At 40.9% G+C, this 24,309-nt stretch overlaps 1 protein-coding gene and 1 non-coding gene across 5 annotated transcripts; one reads left to right on the plus strand and one right to left on the minus strand.

Annotated features, from left to right (window-relative positions):
* Positions 1-49: 49 nt before the first annotated feature.
* Positions 50-22,624, plus strand: Palb2 (partner and localizer of BRCA2). Of its 4 annotated transcripts, XM_020184450.2 has the most exons (13): positions 51-263; positions 2,273-2,332; positions 2,688-2,787; positions 5,718-7,166; positions 9,217-9,875; positions 10,220-10,288; positions 12,383-12,544; positions 13,616-13,701; positions 14,508-14,669; positions 15,949-16,065; positions 17,455-17,542; positions 19,608-19,756; positions 22,137-22,624. In XM_020184450.2, exons 1-13 carry the CDS (start codon positions 216-218, stop codon positions 22,345-22,347), a joined length of 3,360 nt encoding a protein of 1,119 aa, XP_020040039.2. In that variant the 5' UTR covers positions 51-215; the 3' UTR covers positions 22,348-22,624. The 4 variants fall into 4 exon arrangements, 3 of the variants coding, with proteins under 3 accessions (XP_020040039.2, XP_073915575.1, XP_073915576.1); XM_074059474.1 differs by lacking the exon at positions 10,220-10,288; XR_002213652.2 differs by lacking the exons at positions 19,608-19,756; positions 22,137-22,624 and having other exon boundaries at positions 50-263; positions 14,508-14,604.
* Positions 15,680-15,752, minus strand: Trnad-guc (transfer RNA aspartic acid (anticodon GUC)). The gene has a single exon. It is a non-coding gene; the product is annotated as a tRNA-Asp (tRNA).
* Positions 22,625-24,309: the final 1,685 nt, after the last annotated feature.

A 24,309-nucleotide genomic window follows, 5' to 3' on the forward strand; every position in this document is an offset into this window, starting at 1 on the left:
TGCCCCATAGCTCGGCGATCCCAGGCTGCGCATGCGCATGCCGAGGGCTGGCTTTAATTGGCCAGGGTTGACTGCGCGCGGGGCCCGCGTGGGCCGGCTGGTCGCGCGCTCAGGGCAATCCCGGATCATCCATTTCTTCCCGTGTGCACCTCGGTCTCCGACTCCACGGGCCCGGGGCTGACGACCGCTGCTTTTCTCGTTCGGCCTCCAGTCCGATGGAAGAGGCTCCCGGGAAGCCCCTGAGCTGTGCGGAGAAGGAAAAGGTGCCAGGGCCCTGGTGCGGGAAGGGCTGAGCCGGACTCTGACCGCGCTCGGCAGACGTGAGGCCTGGCTTTTCCCTTGACGGCTTAGGGCCGGGCACGGAAGAGAAAGCACAGGATTAGCGCGCTGCTCACGTGGTGGCGTTTAGAAACAAATTAGCAGTACATAGTCTACAGTAGCAATACAGAAGTGCACAATGTAAAAACTTTGCAGAAAAAGTGCCCCGACACCCTTCCGCCATCCCCACCTCTCACCCTGTTTCTCCATCTCACCCTTTTAACAGCCTGGCTCTTCCAGATCTTTCCCTGTTGGAGCGGGGGACCCATGACTTCCAGAAACTAATATGTGTTTATCGGAGAGAAGAACGTTCGTAAATGATTCTGCAACTTCCGTTTTCTTCGTGTTTAACGTCTATGTTAAGATATACGTCTGTTTACTTGTTTACTTTTGTGGTGCTGGGGTTTGAACCCCCGGCCTCGCGGTTGCTATGCAAAAGCTCTTTACCACTTGAGCTACGCATCCACCCTTATTTTGTGTTTTTGAGACAGGACGTCTGTATGTAGACCAAGCTGGCCTCCTACCGGGAACCCTGCCACTACCTCCCAAGGGCTGGCCATACTGGCCTGGGCCACCGCCTGGCTGTGTTTTATATATACATAAAGATCATTGTGTTCTACAGTTTTGAAGTGCCCTGACTTCTTTAGGGCTCTAGATATTCTACTAATAGACTTTTAGGTTTCCAGGTGCTTGTGCTGACTTGACTTGAAAGTGTCTCGTGTTTGCTATGCTAAATCTCACTAACGTTCCCTTCTCAGCCTTCCTAACGTAGCTCACCTAGGTGAGTTGAAAAGATGACCTACCAGTAAACAAAAAAACTCCCAGATTTTGATAAGGTTGGTGGGGGGAAGGCCAGCATAGAGATTAAAAGCACAGAACAGAGCTCTACTACTTGGCTTTGAATTGCACCATGTATAAACTGGGTGATTTTGGAAGGATGAGTGCTTCTAAATGGTTCATAGAATGCACACAAATCTAGGGTGGCTTGCAGTTGAGAGATTCATTTGAACCACAGGAACCAGAGAGAAATACAATCCAAACTTTCAGAAAATAGTAATTTTTACTATTTTTTATTTTGCAGTACTGGGAATTAAATCCAGTGCTTAGCAAGCACTCTTACCACTAGCCTACATCTCCAGCTCTAAACCCCAGTGCTTTGACTCAGCTCAGTTTACGTATTTAATAAATGTACTTAATGCTTACTATGTGCTTGGCTGGGAATTCAGCAGCAAAAGTTCCTATTTAACTGGCCTTCCATGTATCCCTCAAATACGCTTAGCCCATTTCACCATCTTTCACATGTGTGTTTCCTTCTGGCTGGATGAAATACCTATCCTGATTGTCCCAAAGCTACCTTCTTCCTTCAGGTCTAGAAAGACCTCCCTGACTATTCTACCTTCAGTAGGCCAGTCACTCATATCACCTTGGTGATCTAGGTATTTATTATCATGTGAAATCTTAACCTGTTATGTGTGTATGTGTGTGTCTTTTTCCGGTATATGTAAATGTAAATTGCCTTAACTATGGTTATCTCTAATTCCTTGAACAATAACAGACACACCTGGGTATCAGTTATTATTCCAGGTGCTAGTGGTATCTGCACATTAACAGACAATGAAGAGATTTATTGGTTGAAAAACCAAAGATGACAGAGGAGGGAGGGAATGTCTAACCTGGATTTGGAGAAGACTCTGTCCCAGGGAAGTAAATCTAAATAAAGTAAAACTCTAAGCTGAGGCTTAAGGAATCAATAGGAATTGACAAAGGAAGGAAATGCTCTAGGTGACAGGAACAGTTGATGTAACAGTCCTGAGATGAAAGCTAGTGCTTTGTGAGGACGGAATGTAGGTCTCTTTGTCAGTGCCTCTCCCTCCACCAAGTACTGCTGACCCTCAGGTCTGTATCCCCTCCAATTCCAGCTCTCCACTCATTGTTGGTGTTTTTCTTCTTCCAGCTGAAGGAAAAACTAGCATTCTTGAAAAGGGAATACAGCAAGACATTGGCCCGCCTTCAGGTAAGTGAATCATATTCTCTCAAATGAAGTGTTTGACAAATATATTTTAAAAATTCCTGACAATAATAAAGCTGTAAAGAAAATTCATAGAGTGGGGGTGTAGCTAAATGGTAGAGTGTTTGCCTAGCATGCACAAGCACGGCAAAAAATAAAAAAGAAAATAAATAAACCACTCGAGCCACTCTGCCAGCCCTATGTGTTTTTTCGAGATAGGGTCTCCTGGAACTATTTGTCTGGGCTGGCTTTGGATTTCAGTCCTCCTGATCTGTGTCTCCTGAATAGCTGGGATTACAGGCGTGAGCCACTGGCACCCTGCAAGAAAATTTATTTCTTGAGCTACTTTTGTTTTCTCTAGCGTGCCCAAAGAGCTGAGAAGGTTAAAAATTCTATTAAGAAAACAGTAGAACAAGATGACTTGCTGCAGCAAGAACTCTCACCACTACCAACCCACCCAGGTAAGACTAGCTCATTCACTTGTGCTTGTTTATTTTGCACTTCCCAGGTACTTGTGGCTGATGCTTTTTTTCCACAGTGAATAAAAAGCAATGAACTTTTAAATTAATGTAAAAACTATGCTTTTGGTTGACTTGTTTATTTAGTTGCTCTTTTTCTTACCTTTAGGAATTATATTTAATGTTTAAATATTAAATTCTTTCTTTTTTAATTAGGTTTTTGTTAGTTTGCTGTGCTAGGGATGAGCTCAGGGCCTTGTGCATACTAGGCAAACCTAAAACCACCCAGCCCAAATTTAAGTATCTTTATAAGTGTATAAATCAGTGGTTCTTTGTATATTCACAAGATGGTACAACTATCATCACTAATTAAAGAACATTTGTACCACCCCATTAGCCATCTTCCCTACCCCTGCCCACCCCCAACCACTAATCTACTTCTGTCTCTATGGATTTGCCTGTTGTCCTCATCTCATGTAAATGGAATAGTGCAATATGTGCCTGGCTTCTTTTACTTAGCAGTGTTTTCAATGTTCATCCATCCATCCATCCTTACATGTATGTATCAGTACTTCATTCCTTTTAGTAGCTGAATAATATTCCATTGTTTATCCATAGATTAGTTGGTGATCATTAGGTTATTGCCTTTTTTTTTTTTTTTTTTTTGAGACATGGTCTCTGTCTATAGCCCGAATTGGCCTCACTTGTGATCTTCATGCCTCACCTCCAGTGCTGGGATTACAGGTATGTACCACCACAACCAGCACCATTTTTTGACTTGTGAATAGTGATTCTGTGAACATCCATTTATAAGTTTCTGTGGGATATATGTTTTTTATTCTTTTTGGACTATATCTAGGAGTGGACTTAACTGAGTCATATGGTATTTCTGTTTGGAGACATTTTTTTACTGTGTAGCCCAGACTGGCCTCAAACTTGAGATCCTCTAGCTTTAACCAAGTACTAGGATTGTAGGTGTGCCACCAGCCTAGCCTGTTTAACTTTTTGAGAAGCTGTCAAACTGAAACATAGCGAGGTACCATTTTACATTCCCAGCAGAAATACACAAGTGTCCAGTTTCTCCATATCCTCACCAACACTTGTATTTTTCCCTTTTCTTTTTTTTTGTGGTACTGAGGTTTGAACTCAGCCTCATACTTGCTACACAGGTGCTCTACAACTTGAGCCACTCTGTGCCCCCCGCTTTTTTTTTTAAGATACAACCATCCTAGTGGATGTGAAGTGGTTTCTAATTATGGTTTTGATTTGTATTTCTTAGTTACTAGTGATGTTAAACATTTTTTCATATGTCATATGTATACCTTCTTTGGGAAAATGTCTATATTCGAGTCCTCCGACCTTTTTAATTAGTTGTGTTTTTATTGTTGAGTTGTAAGGATTTGTTATAAGTTCTAGATACTAGACCCTTATCAGATACATGATTTGTTAATACTTTCTCACATTCTATGAGCAAAAAACTAAACTTTCTGTTGAGTTGTTTATTTAGTTTTCTTTTTCTTTCTCAATGTTTAGAAATTATACTTAATGTTTAAATATTGGAAAAATGATTTTTAAAAAGATATGTATATGTGCAGAGAAGAAAAAGGGCTAGATAGAAAAATATTCTAGAGCTGGGATGTAGCTCAGTTGTAAGGCACTTACCTCACATGTGCAAGGCCTTGGCTCTGTTAACTTGGCATTAAAATTCAAGTGCTTTATAATAAAAAAAAATTGGGCTGTTGAAGTGAGGAAGTGGTTTTAAACTTACTTGAAGGTGAAAGAAAAAGGGTTGGGGTATAGCATTGTGCTAGAGCACTTGCCTAGTATGCTCCAGGCCCTGAGCTCAATACCTAGCAGCTCAGTGGTAAAGCACATGATTAGCACATGTGGAGAATGGCCGTGGGTTCATTCTCCAACACCAGATGAAATCAGGTAAAGTTAAAAAATTAAGGAGCCAGGCATGGTGGTGCTAAGGCAGGAGGATGTTGAGTCTAAGGCCAGCCTGGTGTACTAGTGAGTTCCTGTCTTTAAAAAATAAAAAAATGAGAGAGACAGAGAAGATGATCATGATAAAGAATAATCTTTCAGTTTTAAAAAACACTTTATTAGCCCAATTCTATTTGTTTGTATTTACTTAAAATTCTGTGGTTCATTAGAATTTTTAAAACTTGAATCTTATTCTTCCTGAATGAAATGCCATTGATCCTTTCTTAAATATTCAGTTGTATTTATATTTGTTTTTATGTATTTTTGTGGTGCTGGAAATTGAACCCAGGGCCTCAAGCATCCTAGGTAAGTGTTTATCAATAATCTACACCCCTAGCCTTATGTAATATTTTAAAATAAATACAGGATTTTTTGTTTCATTTAAAAAGGAAAATATTACTAGTGTGTTGTTTGTCTAAAGAATTTGGTGGAGGTAGCACAAGTGGTAGACAACTTGCCTAGCAAGCGTGAGGCCCTGAGTTCAAACCCCAGTACCACCCCCCCACCAAAAAACAAGAGTATAAAGATTTTTGTAATATGCTGAGTGATATAAGCCAAGTTCAAAACGCCATATATCGCATGTTCTCACTCATTTATGAGACCTAGCCTTAGCATGATAATGGTCATAATAATGACAGGACATGAATATTACTGTGGGACTGTGAAACAGTGTTTGGTGGGTTTCGTTATGCTGTCTTCCTATGTAAATATGCAGCATCCTTCTCCCTCTCTCCTGCCGCAGCTCCAAAAATAGTGTGTGGGGGGAGATGGGAGTATAATGTACGAACGTATGGAATTATCACAATAAAATCCCCTCATATTAATGTATCCTAATTTAAAAATAAGTTTTGTGTAAAATGCATAGGTATTTTGCATAAAATACTTTTTTCTTCTCTTTTTTTTGGTACTGGGGATCGAGAGTTACATGCATTTTTTTTTCTCCTCAGAGCCTGAAAATGAAGGATCTGCTTGCAACAGGTTCCAAATCAACACCCATCTTGTTGAGGAGACTGAAGAAAAAACATCTGTGACACTTGATGTTCATCCTGAATCCTTTAACCCTGAAGATGGCCCAGAAGAATTACATACACAAAGAGCAGATGACATCCAAGAACATTTTCCCAACAGGGTCAGTGGCCCTAATGGTGAGAAAAGGCAGAGTGAGCTACAAGGGAAGAGAAAGAAGCAGCCAAAGAAAATGTTTACTTCACAGGAAAGAGAATGTTTCTTTGATACCAATTCACTCATGCTCTCTGGAAAAAGATTCAAGAAACAAGAAGCAATCAGTAACAAAAACCCTAGGTCACCAGCAACTGAAATAAATTACCTTGCATATCCTGAGCCTGAAATTCCAGATTCTCCAGCACCAGTTATAGAAACTGAGGGAGAGAGTGTGTTGATTCCACCAACTGCTGCAAGAGATGCTGATTCACCCTTCGGAGAGAATCATTTCTCCAAGGAGACTGCAGTTCCTCTGCATACTACCTCAGACAACAGCAACAGTCAGCTGCTTACATATATGCCTCCTAAAGGTAACTGGGAACTTACCACTCCAGGGTTTAGAAATACCAGCCCTGCTTCACCTATAAACCTGGAGACACAAGACAGAAAAATGGCTGTCTGTACAGATAACCCCATAGTAAATAACACCATGAGTGTTAGTGACCAGGTATCCAGATACCCCAACTTAGAGGCGAATAATTCATGTTCTGTAAATGAAGTTACTTACAGTAACTTACAAGCAAATATAAGCCAAAACTTAAAAGAACCAAATCACACAGGAAAATCTTTAAAATGTCCTGTTAGAAATGAAAGTCTTCAGGAAAATGCAGATCTAAGTCAGTCTAAGAGTCTTAGCCTACAAGCAGACTCTCCTATGTCTACAGAAAATCAAATGCATTCTTGCACGATGCTTGAAGGCCTTCTGTTTCCTGCAGAGTACTATGTTAGAACGACACGTCGCATGTCAGATTGCCAGAGGAAAGCAGCCCTGGAAGCTGTAATTCAGAGTCATTTAGGTGTCCGGAAGAAAGGCTTTAAAAATAAAGATAAGGAAACAACAAAAGATTTAAGCCTTTGTACTGAAGAAAATGACCAAAGTGAGTTTAGCACACGGGACACATGCATAGGCCAACCAAGTTCAAGAAGTCCTTCTCAGGAACTTCTGTCAGTAGCTGAAGTCGGCTCTTCTACAGTGCCCACTGAAGGTGACTTTTGTAGGAAGGCTGTTACACAGCCAACTGCTAAAAGACACAGAGGAAAACGAAAATCAGCCTGCACCTTGGCACTGGATCACTGTGAACTGCTTTTGCCAATTTCCAGAGCCCTGGGGGTTAATTGGCTCAAGGAAGAGATCGTCTGGCACAAGCATCAGAGTGGAAAAGCAATTATTCATGGTAAGAAGAACAAGCTAGTCAGGTTGTGTTTGATGATGGTAATGATGACAGCTAATAATTACCATGTGCCTGGCACTTCTCCATGCTGTACAGATACTAACTCACTGCTTGATCACAGCAGTGCTATATGAGGTAGAATCTGTTTTTAATCTTCACTTTCAGGTGAGGAAAGTAAGGTACAGGGAGATTAAAATGACTTTACTGCATTATAATGACAGAGCCAAGATTGAAACCTGTCAGTATGGCACCAGAGCTCACTTACGTGCTTGGAAAATTCGGCACTGCCAAGGAAAAGATACTGGTTGCCTATCAAAATTAGTATCTATTCAGGTACAATGCAACCTTTTCTGTGGGTAGAATCTTTAATATAGGCAGTGTTTTGAGGTAAAATCAAATGTGTTTAAAATAAGAATATACTGATAATCTTGCTTAGATGTGATAAGATAAAAGGCCTGGGCAACATTTTAAATTTTAAAAAAATTTTTTATTTTTCGGCAGTATTGGGCTTTGAACTCTGGGCCTTGAACTTCTAGCCGGGTGCTCTGCTGCTTGAATCATGCCTCCAGCCCTTTTCACTTTAGTTATTTTTTGAATAAGTTCTTACGTTTAGGCTTCGGCCTGGACTAAGATGACAGGCAGATACCACCACACCCAGCTTTTTATTGGTTGAGTTGGGGTCTTGCTAACTTTTTGCCTTGGCCAGGCTCTCATGTTGGTCCTGTGATCTCCATCCCCAAGAATGGCTAAGATTGTACCATTGAACATAGACTTTGGCTGATGAGCTCTAATTCATTAAATTAATTTAAAGATAACAGTCATTGGGCATGGTAGCCTATAATCCCAACACTCAGGAGGCAGAGGCAGATAAGGATTATCAGTTGAAAACCAGCCTGGGCTACACAGCCAGACCCTGCCTTAAAAAACAAAAAGAAAAAAACAAGATATTAATCATGATTTTTTTCTTTATCTTTTATTAAGTTGATAAGATTACAAAGAAATAAAGTGTAAAATTCAGTAACAATCTAGAAACTTTGTTTTTTATGCTTTGAAATAGTCTATTGTGATTTTAGTAACCTGCAGCAACATGTAAAAACTTTTTCTGGCAGTCACACAACCTATAATTCACTGTTTTAAATTAAGTGAACAAATCAGTGGTATTTAAGATGTTAGGCAGCCACCTGTATCTAGATCCAGAACATTTTTGTCGCTCCAGGAGGAAAGCCCACAGCCATTAGGTAAGCAGCTGGTTTTTATTTTCTCTTTTCTTAACCCCAGCCCCAGGCATTGCCAATCTGCCTGCTGTGTCTATGGAAGAGGAAATATTCAGAATGTTTCATACAAATGTAATATAATGCATGACCCTTTGTGTCTGGCTGCTTTCACTTACATAGTATTTTAGAGGTCTACCCATGCAGCAGCACGTATCAGTGCTTTATTCCTTTTATGGCTGAATGGCATTCCATCATGCATGCGTGTTTGTCTATTCATCAGTTGGATGCGGCTGCATTTTGCACGGTATAGGATTTCAGCCATCGAAAGAAGAGCGAATTACTTTTTGTTTGAAGGGGGAAGTAATATTCTTTTGTGACAATGACAGAGGAGGGAAAATGAAATGACTTGACTCAGTTGCACAGCAAGTCAGTGATTTAAGTGGACTTGACCCTAGTCATCCTTCTACCAGTGAGTACTGACAGCACCATACTATTTTGGGCCCTGCAAAATAATGGTTGCTAGTTAACCACCAACCTGTGATGGTTTTCTAAGCCCTTCACAGGTTTCAAAGTCACTGATGGGAGAAATAATGAACATTTCTACTGTACTTGAGTATAGAAGCTCACTCTGGGTTATGCATTAATGGCTAGTGTTGGGCTTTTTTTACTATTGTCACTTACATTTCTATTGTAGGGAAGAGAGGGTTCTCAAAAAGAGACTTCCCTTTCTCCTAGTGATAATGCTTATTTAGCTTTGGATATTGGTGCTTTCAGTGCTCCACTTCGTAAGAACAAAATGCTAAATTTAAAGCACCTGTTGTCTTTTCTCAATATCCCAGACTTTCAGTTACCTGATGAAGATTTTGGGGCTCTTAAGCTTGAAAAACTGAAGTCCTCAGAAAAACTGATTAGGCCTCTTGAATCAAAAGTATCTAGAGAAAGTCATCTTCACAAGGGGAATTGTACTCTTCTGAGGGGACAGATTGCAGAAGCAGGGGCCTTAGAGGAGGAGCCTGCTGCTGTACCGGGAAAAGCACATCCTTACGTACCAAGCCTCAAGAGTCAGGATTCAAGCAAGGGTCTTTCTGCATCCATGCTACTTTTCACTCCTTTAAATACCACTGCCCCTGATGAAAGCAACAGACCTCCTGCAGACCTGTGTTCACCTGCTTTTCCCATCTTGGGCACCACTCCGGCTTTTGGTTCTCAAGTGTCCTATGAAAAGGTATCTGCTGAGGTTGTTGGACGAACCTGCTCTACACCCCAACTGTCTCATTTGGAAGACACAGTTGGTCTTATTAATGATAGTGAACAATTGGACAGTTCAACCGGCCCACCAAAACTGGATACCAGCCTGCACATGTCAGGTAGGCTAGGACAGTCTGCCTGTGACCGTGACTCTGGCCCCCAAGCAACACCTCTATCCATTGAGTCATTCAGAGAAAATCAGCTCTGTGGAAATGCATGCCTGGAGTTGCATGAACATTCCATTGGACAGGTACAATCGCTTCCTTGTGAAATTTTCTCTGAAAGAACAAAATGCCTTAGCGAGGATGGGCAGTGTGCCATTCTCACCACTGCCCCTCCGTGTTTGAGAATGTTTTACCATGGTTCTTTGAAACAACTTCATTGTAAGCATTAAGCTCATTCTGGGCAAGTTAAGGTTGGTGAAAATATGTACTTTTAAATAAGGTTCCTATTCTCCTTGTCGTCAGTGGAATGGGTGCACTTAGACCTTTGCTGCTGTTAGCAGAGGAAGTAACATCTGAGGTAGACATTTTGCTGAGTGATGCAGACACACACATAAAGTGCAGATTGACGGTGTGACTTTTATTTCCGCAGACTGAAATAGCAGATCCTGCTGGTGATAATTTAAACCCAGGCAGCCTACAATTGGTTTCAAAGTTGAAGGTCAGAAGATTGTTCTGTCATATTCGTCTTGTGTGTTACATGTGAAAGATTTAATGAACTGATAAGGAAACTAAAAAGTGCTCTGTCAGTTTCTTGTTCTTTATTTAATACTCTTAAAGATATTGGCAAACAGGCTCAGAAAACAGATTTGAATTCTTTTTCACAATACTTAACTTATATTTGTATTTTGAGCTCTCCTGTAATTTATACATCAAGTTATTACCAAGAACAACTTAAATGTCAACTTGCTGAGTACTAAATTTAAAAACAGGCATTTTGACAGAAAGAGATGGGAGTTACCTCTCTTACCCAAATGATGTAATGTTTTCAGGAGAATCACTTATGATCTATTAAAAAAAGTGGGGTGGCCAAGCACTGGTGGCTCACGCCTGTAATCCTAGTTACTCAGGAGGCAGAGATCAGGAGGATTGTGGTTCAAAGTCAGCTTGGGCAAACAGTTCATGAGACCCTATCTCGAAAAACCCTTCACAAAAAAAAAAAAAGAGAAGGGCTGGCAAAGTAGTTCATGGTGTAGTCCCTGAGTTCAAACCCCAGTACTACAAAAACAGAAAGAAAGAAAATAGTCTAGTTGTTGTGATACACTGCTGTAATTCCAGCACTCTGAAGATGGAGGTAGGAGGATCACAAGTTCAAGGCCGGACCAGGTTGCATCAAAAAAAAAAAAAAGTGAGAAAGAGAGAGAAGGTAGCAGTCATAGATTTTGAGTGAATTGTTCATCTTTGCAGTGTGATGACCACAAATCTCTCTCCCAGTTGAGCACTGGCATAGAGGAAAGAGCTTCCACCACACAGTGCTTCTGCCAGTCACTGGCAGATTAGCCTCTGAGCCCAGCTTCCTTGTCTGTAAAAGATACATGCTGTGTGCTCTGCTCCAAAGCTATTCTTAAGTCAATTTTAACAACTCTGTTTCTTAAGGAATTTATCGTTTTTTTTCATATTTTCAAATTTGTACATAGAGTTGTTCTCTTTACCTACTTCCCCATTACTGAAAGTGTTTTTTTTTCTTACATCAGACTTAGAAGATTTGTACATTCTCTTGGTTTTCAAACAAGAGAACCAAAAACTAGTTTTTGGTTGTATTAATTGAGGTTTGTTTTTCACTTTCTACTTCATTTATTTCTGTGTTTATTCATGATAGTTCCTTCTGTTTTTCCTTAATTTTGCTTGTTTGTTTGTTTATTTGTTTTTTGTGGTACTGGAATTGAACTCAGGGCCCATACCTTGAGCCACTCCACCAGCCCTTTTTTGTGATGGATTTTTTGCAGTAAGGTCTCACATGAACTATTTGCCTGGACTGGCTTCAAACTGCAATCCTCCTAGTCTCTGCCTCCTAAGTAGCTAGGATTACAGGCATGAGCAACCAGTGCCTGGCTGATTTTGTTTTTTATCTTGTTGTTTTGGTTTGGTTTTTGAAACAGATCACTCACAATCCTCCTGCCTCAGCCTCCCTGGTGCTGGGACTACAGATGTGTACCACTACACCTTCAATCATTTTGTTTTCTAATTCATGCCATTCTGACTGAATTTCTCTTGGAAATAATGCTTTGGCCATACTTTGCAGGTTTGGGAGGTTTTATGGTTTGTTTTTGTTTTTCTGGGGGGTTTTGTTTTGCTTTTGAGATGGGATTTACTATGCAGCCTGGCTGGTTTCAAATCTGAGATCCTCCAGTGTCAGTCTCCCAAGTACTGGCATTACAGGGTGTTGACACTCATCAGAAATGGCACATTGTATGTGGCATCATTCCCTTTAACCCATGAGTGGTTCACCAGGATATCTGACTTCCGAATGGATAAGTTCTTACGGCCCATCATTTCGTGATTAAAACAGAATGTGTCCCATTCTTATGTCTTCACCCCACTCTGGAGTTGGCACGTGTTACAATTTGTATGATGTAAATGTATGTAGGCAGTTCTTTTAGTCATGTAAGACCTTTATGGTGCTTTCTTGTGACTTGCGTGAAATTTCCTTTACCTGGAATTTAATCCTTGTAGTTCATCACTTTGCACGCTTATCTTTTCATAAAACAGACCTCAGTACCCCTCTAACATACCTGCTCTTGCCTTTCTGGGTCAGAATCCTTCCAGTTCCTGTTCTGTGGATGTGAGCACCCTGTGGTGGGAAAGAGCTGGATTTAAGGAGCCGTGTATCATAACTGCTTGTGAATATGTAGTTTCTCTTTGGAAACCTATGGATACTTGGCAATGGAAAAAAATTTATACCTGGCACTTTGCAGAGGTAAGTCCAAATCTTATAGCTCAAAGACATCTTTACAGCCATCTGGATGGACACCTTAGCAAATTTTGGATCTGTGCCTATGCCTGGCAGAACAGAGATACAGGTTTATTTCCCAACACTGTTTAATTGAAATTTTCAAACCTACAGAAAAGTACAGCAAGCACCCATGTACTACCATCTAGATGCTACCATTGGTATTGTGCTTTATTTGCTGAAGCGAATGTTTGTCCAGAGCTGGACTTTTACACCGTGCCTACTGGAAGAGTGTCTATTCTGACTTCTGAACTTAGTGACACCTGTATACCGTCTCCTTCACCAAAACATTATTTCTACTTACTTTTTTTTTTTGGTACTGGAGTTTGAACTCAGGGCCTATATCTACACCTTGAACCATTCCATTAACCCTTTTTTTGTGATGGGTATTTTTGAGATAGGGTCTTTTGAACTGTCTTCCTGCATTGGCTTCCTGATCTCTGCCTTCTGAGTAGCTAGGATTACAGGTATGAGCCACTGGTTCCCAACTTGATTTTATATATGTATTCTTTTTTTTTTTTTTTTTTGGCAACACTGGGGTTTGAACTCAGGGCCTCGTGCTTTCTAGGCAGGCGCTCTACCACTTGAGCCACTCCACCAGCCCTACATATGATTTTAAATGTCAGCATAACATTCTCCTTATTTATTCATTTCCTAGAATTTACTTAATTATTCCCATACTGTTAGAAGTATAAATTGCATTAGATAGTGCTAACTTTCTGGGCATGATGACACATGACTATAGTTCCCACTACTGGGGAGGCTGAGGCAAGAGGATCACAATTCAGTAGTTCAAAGCCAGAATGGGCAACACAGTGAGACCCTAGCCTAAAACAAATATGAGACAAATGCTAACTAAATACGAATTTTGCGTGTTTTGATTTATAGTTTATAAAAGAGTGTTTTCTGAACCTTCTTGCATTTGTTCAAATGTTGGAAATAATCCAACAGTAAGAATACAAAGAATATGAACATTCTGAAAAATTTAGATTAAAATGAAACAATCAAATATAATGTTGGTTGCTTTAATTTATTTAGGTTCCAGTATTACAAATAGTTCCAGTGCCTGATGTTTGCAATCTTGTGTGTGTAGCTTTGGGAAATTTGGAAATCAGAGAAATCAGGTAAGTCTCGGGGAGTGATTTTTTTATTTCCTTCACTGGGGTTTGAACTCAGGGCCCCACTCTTGCTAGGCTAGGCAGGTGGTCTACACTTGAGCCATGCTCTCAGCTAAGTGATTTCTTTCTTTGTTTTAGTTCTGTTTGTGTGTGTGTGTGTTTTCTTTGTCTCTGTCGGCTTGTTTGAGTACAGGTTATAGCCTGTGCTTGAGTCTTGAAAGAATCTGAATTTAGCTGGTGCCCATGGCTCACACCTGTAGTCCTAGCTACTCAGGAGGCAGAGATCAGGAGGATTTCGGTTCAGAGCCAGCCCAAACAAATAGTTTTCAAGGCCCTATCTTGAAAAACACCTTCACAAAAAAGGGCCAGTGGAGTGGCTCAAGGTGTAGACCATGAGTTCAAACCCCAGTACTGAAAAAAAAAAAAAAAATCTGAATTTAGATAAAAGGAGAGATTTGTTTTAAAAAAAAAAAAGTCTGCCAGGCACAGGCACTGGTGGTTTGGCCTGTAATCCTAGCTACACTGGAAGGCTGAGATTGGGAGGAATGTGATTTGAGGCCAGTCTGTACAAATAGTTTGCAAGATTCATCTCTAAAATAGCCAGAGCAAAATGGACTGGAGGTGTAGCTTAAGAGGTAGAATGCCTGCTTTGCAAGTGAGAAACCCCAAGTTCAAACCCCAGTCCCACCAAAACAAACAAACAAAAATAATAGAATGACATTTCTAATTGAAGTTTGTATTTAAGTTTTGCTCTTAGTCCTTTAATATTAAATCTTACCTTTGACTCACCTTCTTCTTTGCCTTTCCTTTAGGGCATTGCTTTGGTCCTCTGATGGTGAAAGTGAAAAGCAAGTGCTGCTGACATCTGGAAATATAAAAACTGCTCTTGGCCTGACCAAGAGAAGGCTAGTGAGTAGTAGTGGGGCCCTTTGTGATCAACAAGTGGAAGTTATGACACTTTCAGAAGATGGAGGGTAAGGAAAGTACAGGTTGATCTGTTAGGTAGAGAAGCGTTTTATCAAAGGTTTCCAGGGAGACGGGATTACCAGAGTCTTTGTTTTTCTGTTCTGTAGGCCTAGTAGAACAGGTACTGCCTCGGCAACTAGGTTCAGCCTATAAGCCAGGTATCAACAGAGTGGGGATGCTCAGCAAATGTAGTTGTTCCTTCTTCAGCCACCTTTGAATCTGTGTCTTGTATATGTTAGAAGCACCCCAAGGTCCTGGGGACCCCAAGGTCCAGCACCCTTTCCTGGGTTCACACACTTGGTATCCATTACTTCAGTGATATTTAGATGCTGGCTACTTGCAAACATGCTTTTTTTTCTTAGTCTCTCGACCTGTACAACCTACTTGTTAGCCATCTCGTGGGCACCTCAAATTCAACATGTAGAAAACTGAACTCAGAGCATCTTCTTGTACAATTTTTTTCTTTTTTGATGCGAGGATTGGTGACTCTACCACTGAGCTACACCCAGGCCTGTTAAACTTGATTGTTTATGTGCCTTTCTGGGTAACAGAGGACAAGGATCTTGGTTGTTTTTCTCTCTTTATTTATTTATTTATTTTGGTGGGGGACACTGGGGTTTGAACTCAGGGTGTCAACAGTTGCTAGGCAGGTGCTCTATCACTTGAGACACTCCTCTAGCCCTGGTTGTCTTGTTCATTCATGATTTGCTGCAGTAATCTAGGCAATATACCAGTAATTATTTGCTTAAATTAGGCAGCTGTTAGTGAAGATGAGAAGAAGCTGGCAGGTTCGTGGGAAATGAGACAGTAAAGTCACTGCTCATTACTAGACAGAGAGGAAGGAGACAAAGATAATGTCCAGATCTTAGAATCAGTGACCTGGGAAGGTAGTTGCCCATTGTTGAGATAAGAATGTAAAAGAAATGAGATTTAAGAAGAAAATTTGAGTTTAGTATTGTATATGGTGAATTTAAGGTGCTTGCAACATGTCTGTGATTTTTTTTTTTTTTTTTTTTTTTGGCAGTACTGGGGTTTGAACTCAGGGCCTCATGCTTGACAGGCAGGTGCTCTACCACTTGAGCCATTCCACCAGCCCGCTTGCAACATGTCCAAGTAGCTAATGTGAAAAAAAATGTGTTCATTGTAGGAAGTTTAGAGTACATATGTTTTCTGCGTTAAATTTTTTTCTAGTATTAGGTTAATATTTATCATGCATAGTTCAATAATATATAGAAGAACTACTTAGAAACTGCTAAGTACTGATTTCTAATACTGTTCTAAATGCAGAAGCAAAGAAAAACAGTTTTTGATGCCTCCTGAAGAGACTATACTGACTTTTGCTGAGGTACAAGAGATGCAGGAAGCTCTTCTTGGTACTACTGTTATGAACAACATTGTTATCTGGTAAGCTTTCTTTCAAGGTCCTCAGTTTCTCCATCTTTATATGAAAATGAACCTTTACAGAAATGTAAAGGTTATGGGTATGTTAGCACATGCATGTAATCCCAGCACCCAGAAGGCTATGGCAGGAAGATTGCAAGTTCAAGCCTAGCATGGGCTACATACCTTGTCTCAAAAAACTAAACAATAAAAAAAAGGGAGGGAAAGGTTATGTATAGCATGGTTATGTTTTGTTTGTCTACCAAGAATACATAGTAATGCAGACTTGATGAAAAAAGATCTGTCTGAGTAGACTTTTAAAATAAATAGAATTTTTTAAAATCACAAATGTACAGTTGTGAGCTGCATATGTAGCTCAGTGGTGCAGCACTTGCCTAGTGTGTGCAAGACTGGATTCCACTCACAGGACCACATAAACAGAAAAAGCCAGTGCACTTGTTTCTACTTCTGCTTCCACTTAATGGCTGAGTAGCTTCTATCAGATGCACTCTTACCTCAAGTAACAACAGACTCTGGACAAAATATAAAAAGTATCTCTCTGAATACACCAGAGAACAAGAAAAGAGGAAAGAGACAAGGGAAGAAGGAAATGGCAGTGAGAGGTTTCTGTTCCTGTGTCTTTAAGCTGGGGAGGCCTATCCATGCACAAGTGACTAAAAACCTGATGGAGAGCCTTCCACCCTACTGGAACCATACAGACCAAACGACAGAGCTTGGGGTGACCACACAGCTGGGAAGTGGGAGAAAAGCCTTAGAAAGAGCAGTCAAAGAAGGTGCCTAACTTCTGAGTCTCCTTGTTATCTGCATGTCTGGCCAACTCTTTTAACTCTGGGACAGACTCCATGCAACCGAGAAAGAGCTGAAGAGGGACTGTGGTGAGGAGTTTGAACTCAGCCAAGTTGACTATTTCCTTCAATAAGCAAATAAGTAACTTCAGTATTCTTCAGAGGAGCCTAACAGAATCTGGAGTTTTTGTAACATGTCGTTGTATCTAGGTACAATCCAGATTTACTAGATGAGGCCCTGAGTTCAAACCCCAGTACCTCAACAAAAAGAAGGGTCACAGGATCGTAATGATAATCCTATACATAGCGTGTGCCTAATTTCAATTCCAAGTAGAGTGAGTTATAGAAAACGTCTCGTGGAGTTTGGAGAGATTTATTCCTAGTGGCAGAGCAGATTTGCTCCAAGGCTAACTATCTAATTTAACTATTGGTAAAGTTAACCTGAGTGCTTCTCATAGCTAAATCATGACTGAAACAAATAGAGGTGCTATGTCCCTTAGTTTTTCCCGGAGTCACCTCCTAAGAGATGCTGTCACAAACACAATAACATATATGAAAGCCAGTTGCTGTAAGAATGTCATCCGCTTATTTGTTTTTGGTGTCTAAGGAATTTAAAAACTGGTCAACTCCTGAGAAAGATGCACATTGATGACTCTTGTCATGCTTCAGTCTGTCACAGAGCCTATTCTGAAAAGGTGAGTAATCTCTGGAGCACTTTGTGTACTTGGGTGTTGCCGCTCTGAGTAAGAGCAACAGCAGTAGTAACTAGTAGACCCTGCTGTTGCCTGGTTTTTCAAAATTGGATAACAATGTTTGTTTTCTTGAAGCTTATGAATGAAAAGTGTTGGTGCACTGTGATTGCTTATCAAATTTTCTGGTTGTATGACTTAAGAGCAAACATTTATTCCTAGCTATGAATTTGTACTAAGAAATATTAGGCCTGTTATCAGACTGGACTCCCAGCCACCTTGTATACACAATGTATGATGAATACTGTTGGAAAGGATGATTAAATGGTCCTAGACATGGTTTTCTCTTAGGTGTTGGTGCTCTCACATAGAAACAGTTACTTGGTCATTGTGTTAGTAGACCTGGCTTACAATCTAGTTACAACATCTGAGCAGGGTGAAAGTTGCTGTCCAGGTGTAGTGAGGAAGAACTGCATGAGTGTCCGTGGAAAAGCCATGAGCAGAGGCACCAGCTACAGGCTCGGTGCTTATGTAGGCCAGCTTGGCTAGCACCAGTGGTACCTGAGCACAATCAGCACAGAGGCTGAATACCTAGCCTAATAGGATCTGTGGAATTGAACACAAGATTGTGTGATCTTAGAAAAGCTGTCACATAATCTTACACGTACCTTTTTTCATTCTTTAAAAGTGAAGGCCAAATTTGTGGGCTGAGGATGTAGCTCAGTGATAGAGTTCTACCTAGCATGTGCAAGGACCCAGGTTCCATCCCTAGCATTGGGGGGAAAAAAGTTGAATTTGTAAAATTTACTTAGCATTTAAATAATTTTCTGTCTTTTGTGTTATAACATTAGTATTTACTTGATACTAAAACATTTAACACAGAGCTGGCCACCAGTGGCTCATACATGTAATCCTACCTACTTGGGAGGCTGAGATTAGAAGGATTGTGGTTCTAAGACAGACAGGCAAACACAACAACAAAAAACCTGGACATGGTGGTGCACACCTGTCATCCCAGCTACAGCAGGAAGCTGTATTTATTCCAAATAGAACCCAGAGCCTTGTGCATGCTAGGCAAGCTCTCTACCACTAAGCCATGTAATTCTTACTACAAAATTAAATCATTCTAGAAAGTGTAAAGTAGAAAATGAAGAATGTGGCAAATTCTAAAATTTTCCATGTCTTATAATGAGAACTGCTTTCAGTGTGTAATATGGCTATGTGTGATGTATGCACACATAAACACACAGAAACATTGAAACCTGTAATTTTAAAGCTGTGAGATCACATTTTTCTCACAGAAACAAGCATGGGTAGTGGTATTTTTTTTGTCACCCTTAATTCTTAATAGAGAGCAGCAGTGTCTGCTTTTAGATAAGACATTACAAGTTGGCCCAAGAATCCAATCTCCACTTACAAGATTGTTTTTATGGGAAAATGTGTTCTGAATTTATTTTCTTATCTTTTTTTGTTTTTTGTTTTGTTTTGTTTTTTAACAGCACTGGGGTTTGAGCTCAGGGCCTCATGCTTGTTAGGCAGGCATTCTTACTGCTTGAGCCACTCCACTCCAGCTGGTTTTTGGTTTTTTGGGTTTTTTTGGTTTTTTTCGTATGTGTGTGTTCTGAATTTTTAAAAACTAATTTACAAATGAGTATTTCTAATTTGAGGACTCCTGCACATGTTTATACACCTTATTTCCCTGGGCCAACATTTTCCCAAAGGATGGCATGAGATGCAGTATCTCGAGCAGAAGAAATCAATGAGTGAGCTAGATTCATGATTAGAAAACTGGGAGCCCCGCATTAGAGAAGCCAGAAATCCAGCCTGGTAATAACTCCCACAGTTCTTGTCTGCAGAGTAATAGGGCTGGAGGTGAGACCCAAGTGGTAGAGGTCTGCCTGGCAAGTGCAAGGCCCTTAGTTCAAACCCCAGTACTGCAAAAAAAGAATAATGAAGCCAGTGATTAAATCTTGGATATTGACATGCCTACTGATCATTCTTATTATTCCTTAGTTTTGTCTCTGCCAGATGTACTCTTTATGTCTGTTTGGTTATTTTTCTCCTAAATTAGGGACTCCTTTTTGTTGTTCTGAGTCATCCTTGTGCCAAAGAGAGTGAGTGGTTGGGAAGCCCTGTGTTTCAGCTGATGGTGATCAACCCTAAGACAACCCTGAATGTGGGCGTGCTGCTGTACTGCCTTCCCCAAGGACAGGCTGGGAGGCAAGTATGCAACTTCTGTTCAAGGGTGGGACATTCTGGGAGGCATGTGCAGACACAAAACGAGATATATATGATAAATAGAAAACATGAGATAGTACAGATGAAAAGAATGTAAGGAAGTAGGTTACAAGTTAGGTTGTTTCCGTAAGACCTAAATTAAGGAACTTTTAAATCTACTTTCGAAAGACATTTTCACTTTGAATATGACTGAGCCTTGATCTTTCAATCAGTCCATTATAAACATTTGTCTATTCATTGACTAATGCCAACGACACAGTTGTTGGCATCCCAGGAGTTTTCTGAGCTGTATAGAGTGTTGAAGTAGTGTTGATACTGTTAGATCAGCCAAATAACAGCTGAAAGTCTAAGTCCTAAAGGCTATCTGCATTAATGTTTGGAATTAGTAGCAAAGATTGAAAATAGCCAGACATAAGACACCAGGATCACAAGGTTTGGCTTTAACAACTCAAGGATAAGGAAACTTAATAGTGAGATGCATGCTTCTTTAGACCTTGTATGAAGCTTGCCTATTTTAAAAGACATTCTCTCCCTGTGCACTTAGCCAGCTGTGGCCCTCTGTAAATGTTCTTAGTAACGCTAACTTAGATCCATCACCTGCAGTCCTTACGTATAGAGCTCACCTCCTTGGCTGTGAGGAGAGAACCATTCTCATTGGCCTAGATACTGGTCATCAAGATAGCTACTTGCTCTAGCATGTCTTTTGTCCCTATTTTTTGTTGTTGTGTGTTTTGTCTTGTTTTTGGTGATAGTAGCATTTGGACTCAAGGCCTGGCACTCTGTCATTCGAGTCATACTCCCAGCCCCTCCTTTGTGACTTTTTTAGACCCATTTGTTCAGCAAATCTTGAAAGCCTGTAGGAAGCTTCACTTGTGCCATTTGAGTTGCTATAACAAAACTCCATAGACTAGGTAGTTTATAAAATGATAGAAGTTTGTTTCTGGAGTCTAGGAAGACCAAGATCAAGGTGCTGGAAGTAAGATCCAGTGTGTCGCGAGGTCCATTTCTTCATTCGTCATTGGCATCTTCACATGATAGAAGGGATGAGCCAGTTCTCTAAGGACCTCTTTTATAAGGGCATTAATTCACTCCTTTGGGTTCTGTCCTCAGACCTAATCACATCACGAAGGTCCTACTTCCAAATACCACCACACTGGTGATTAGATCTTAACAGAGTGACTTGGGGGACACAGACATTCAAATCATGGCGAAGCACCAATATTTCTAGTGACTGCTGTTCAGTGCACAAAATGCTCTGCATGAGTTTGCCTAGTTTGATAGCCTGGGGATGGAGGGGTACCAGGGGGCACCTTACACAGTGCAGGATTGGGGAGAAACTGTCAAGGAGAACCTTAATCACCTTCTAAAGAGCTGGGAGTTAGGTACAGAATTGAGTAGGAACAAGGGCTAAGAAGTGTCCATCAGAACTGGGGGCATGGCTCTAGTGGTAGAGTGCCTGCCTAGCAAGTGCAAGGTCCTGAATTCAAACCCCAGTGCCACCAAAAAAAGCAAAAAAAAAAGTATCATTCAATTCGTTCATAGAGTATTCGTTGAGGCTCTGCAAAATGCTGCTGGTATGACAGGGAGTGATAAAATAGCCAATTTTTAATGAGCACTTACCATGGGCCATGTATTGTGCTCAGCTTTTTATGTGAATCGTTTCATTCAACCTCACAATGCTGCTGTGAAGTAGGAGCTCTCGTTACCATCCCTGTTTTACTGATGAAGTTAACCTGCTCAGGGTCACACAACTTTATGTTGTAGACTTAGAATTCAGCCCAGTAGCTGACTGCAGAGCTCTTCACTTTAAAAGGCAACCTTATGTTTTTGTGGAGACCACTGAATATGGAAATAAGATAATCTCACATAGTGAAAAGTGCTGTGAAGATAAAAACAGACAATGTAACAGAGCGAGGTAGAGTATGTACGTGCACTGCTTTAGATAGCTGATTGGGTATGGACCTTCTGTGGCAGTTACAGAGCTGAATGATGACAAGAACCCACCCATACTATATCTGGCAATGGAGACCACTGGGAAAAGAGCAAGAGCAGAGCCACTGAGGGGAGACTGAGTTTGGCTAATTGTGAAGAGAGGCAGGAAGGTCACTGTGCACTAATGTACAAGTGGTGCAAGGTAACATCAGAGAATAGGTAGGGACAGGATTTGTGGCCATGTCCCAACCTGCCACACAGTAGCCAGCAGTCCCCACGGTTACAGGGAGTTTTGTTCTCCATTCGCGGTTACAGGGAGTTTTGTTCTGGGCAATGCTGTGGGAGCATGGTTTGGGCCATTTCTTAGGCAGACTTTTTGAGCATGGAGTGAGTTGTCTCTTCTCTGCTTTCTCTTCTCTGCTTGTATCAGGTTCCTGGAAGGAGATGTGAAAGATCATTTTGCAGCAGCAGTCTTGACTTCCGGAACAATCGCCATTTGGGACTTACTTCTAGGACATTGCACAGCTCTCCTTCCGCCCATCTCTGACCAGAATTGGTCTTTTGTTAAGTGGTCAGCTACAGATTCTCATTTGCTGGCCGGACAGAAAGATGGAAATATATTTATATACCGTTACTTATAAGTAAAGAGAAAAATAGTTTTCTAGGCATATTGGCCTCTTAATACTTTTTGGAGAACTAAGGAAAATACCCGAGTGACATTTAAACTAATTACTTCCTGCGTCCAGACAGGTGGATTCTTTATTCTGACGGTGGTGGCACTGCTGACTTGAGTATCTGTTTATACTCACTTTGGGGGTAAAGGATTTGGGGTGGTTTTTGTAATTCCCCACATTTGCACATTTGCTTTTAAAGGTGTACATAAGACTTCAAATGTTAATAAATATTTATTTTGATACATTTGGCTTGGCATATTCTTTTCCATTCTGTTCAGGTCATTTTCAAAACCAAGAACTAATGACTACAACTGGAGCATTTAGTCAGTGTGTTTGCACAGCAGGAGTGACTTAATTAACTTCATGTAGTAGTATCCAGTATGCTGCTTATGGTGCTTGCGTGGCTTACCTTCACGTGTATCTAACAGTGACACAAAATCCATTAAAATATCCTAATGTAGAAGTGCTGTTGCTTTTGTCATTCTCACATGGGTCCTTACTACCAGTGCTAGCTTCAGAGTGGCTCTCAATCAGTGATGCATTGGAGTTCGTCATCTTCATCTTTGCCTAAATAATTTGAGAGACAGAAATTTTGCTTTCTTTTGCTTGTTTTTTGAGACAAGGTTTCACATACAGCACAGGCTGGCCTCAGATTCATGATTCTGCCTCCATCTCCCAAATTCTGGGATTACAGGCATGCACCAGCACACCAAAACAGATGATGATGATGAGTGCTGTACTGGAGTTTGAACTCATGACTTTGTGCTTGCTTCTGTAAGTATTTTTCAAATAGGAACTCGTATTTATGCTTGGGCCCACGTGGACCTCGATCCTTCTCTTTATGCTTCCCTCCCAGCTGGGATGGCAAGTACATGCCACCTCTCCCAGCTTTTACTGATTGACATGAAATCTCACTTTTTGCCCAAGCTACTCTCAAGCCTTGATCCTTCCAATCTCCACTTCCCAAGTAGCTGGATTATAGACAGAAGCCACTGTGCCCAGCTCAGAAATTTTTATTGTACTAGTTTGTTAGGATTACTGGAAATTTTATCCCAAACAAGTATCTACTTGCCTAACATCGTTACAGTAAGATAACCATGTCCCTTCCCCAACTTTTTTTTTTTTTTGCAGTGCTGCGAATTGGGGCTTGAACTCAGGGCCTCATGCTTACTAGGCCAGTGCTCTGCCACTTGAGCCACCCCATCAGTCCTGGTTTGTATTGGGTTTTTTCGAGATAGGATCTCTCAAACTATTTGTCTCCGGCTGGCTTCAAAGTGTGGCCCTCCTGTTCTCTGCCTCCTGAGTAGCTAGGATTACAGATGCGAACCAGTGCCAGGTTTTGGCTTGTTTTTAAGATAGGATCTTGCTGATTTTTTTTTTGCCTGGGCTGGCCTCGAACCATGAACCTCCTGTCTCTACTTCCTGAGTAGTTAAGATCACAGTACAGGTGTGTGCCACCATGTCCGGCTGCCTTAGAATTTTTTTTTTTTTTTTTTGGCAGTACTGGGGATTGAACTCAGGGCCTTGCACTTGCTAGGCAGGTGCTCTACCACTCGAGCCATGCTCCCAGCCCTTTTGATTTAGTTTTCCAAATAAGGTCTCGAGTTTCTGCTGGGCTGGCCTGGACCACCATCCTGTTAGTGTGTCCCATGAAGCCAGGATGACAGTTACATGCAACTACAGACAGATTTTATTGATTGACACAGGGTCTCGAGAACTTTTATCTGGGCTTACCTCAAACGGATCCTCTGTCTCCACCTCCTAAGTAGCTAGGATTACAGACATGAGCCACTGTGCCCAACCTTAGAGTATATATTTTAAAGACACTTACATCTACTATGGTGGTTTTTGCTCACTTCATTCTTACCCTTGGATCCTTTTAAAAGAAAACTTTCCTGTGCTAATCCTGTACCTATTATCTCTAGCCTC

The sequence above is a fragment of the Castor canadensis genome, chromosome 17 (genome assembly GCF_047511655.1).
Source record: "Castor canadensis chromosome 17, mCasCan1.hap1v2, whole genome shotgun sequence".
NCBI lineage: Eukaryota > Metazoa > Chordata > Mammalia > Rodentia > Castoridae > Castor > Castor canadensis.

Coding starts and splice junctions, on each gene's coding strand:
- Palb2 (XM_020184450.2), top strand. CDS start 216: ATGGAAGAGGCTCCCGGGAAGCCCCTGAGCTGTGCGGAGAAGGAAAAG. Junction 264..2,272: donor GCTGTGCGGAGAAGGAAAAG/GTGCCAGGGCCC, acceptor TTCTTCTTCCAG/CTGAAGGAAAAACTAGCATT. Junction 12,545..13,615: donor ATACCTGGCACTTTGCAGAG/GTAAGTCCAAAT, acceptor TAATTTATTTAG/GTTCCAGTATTACAAATAGT.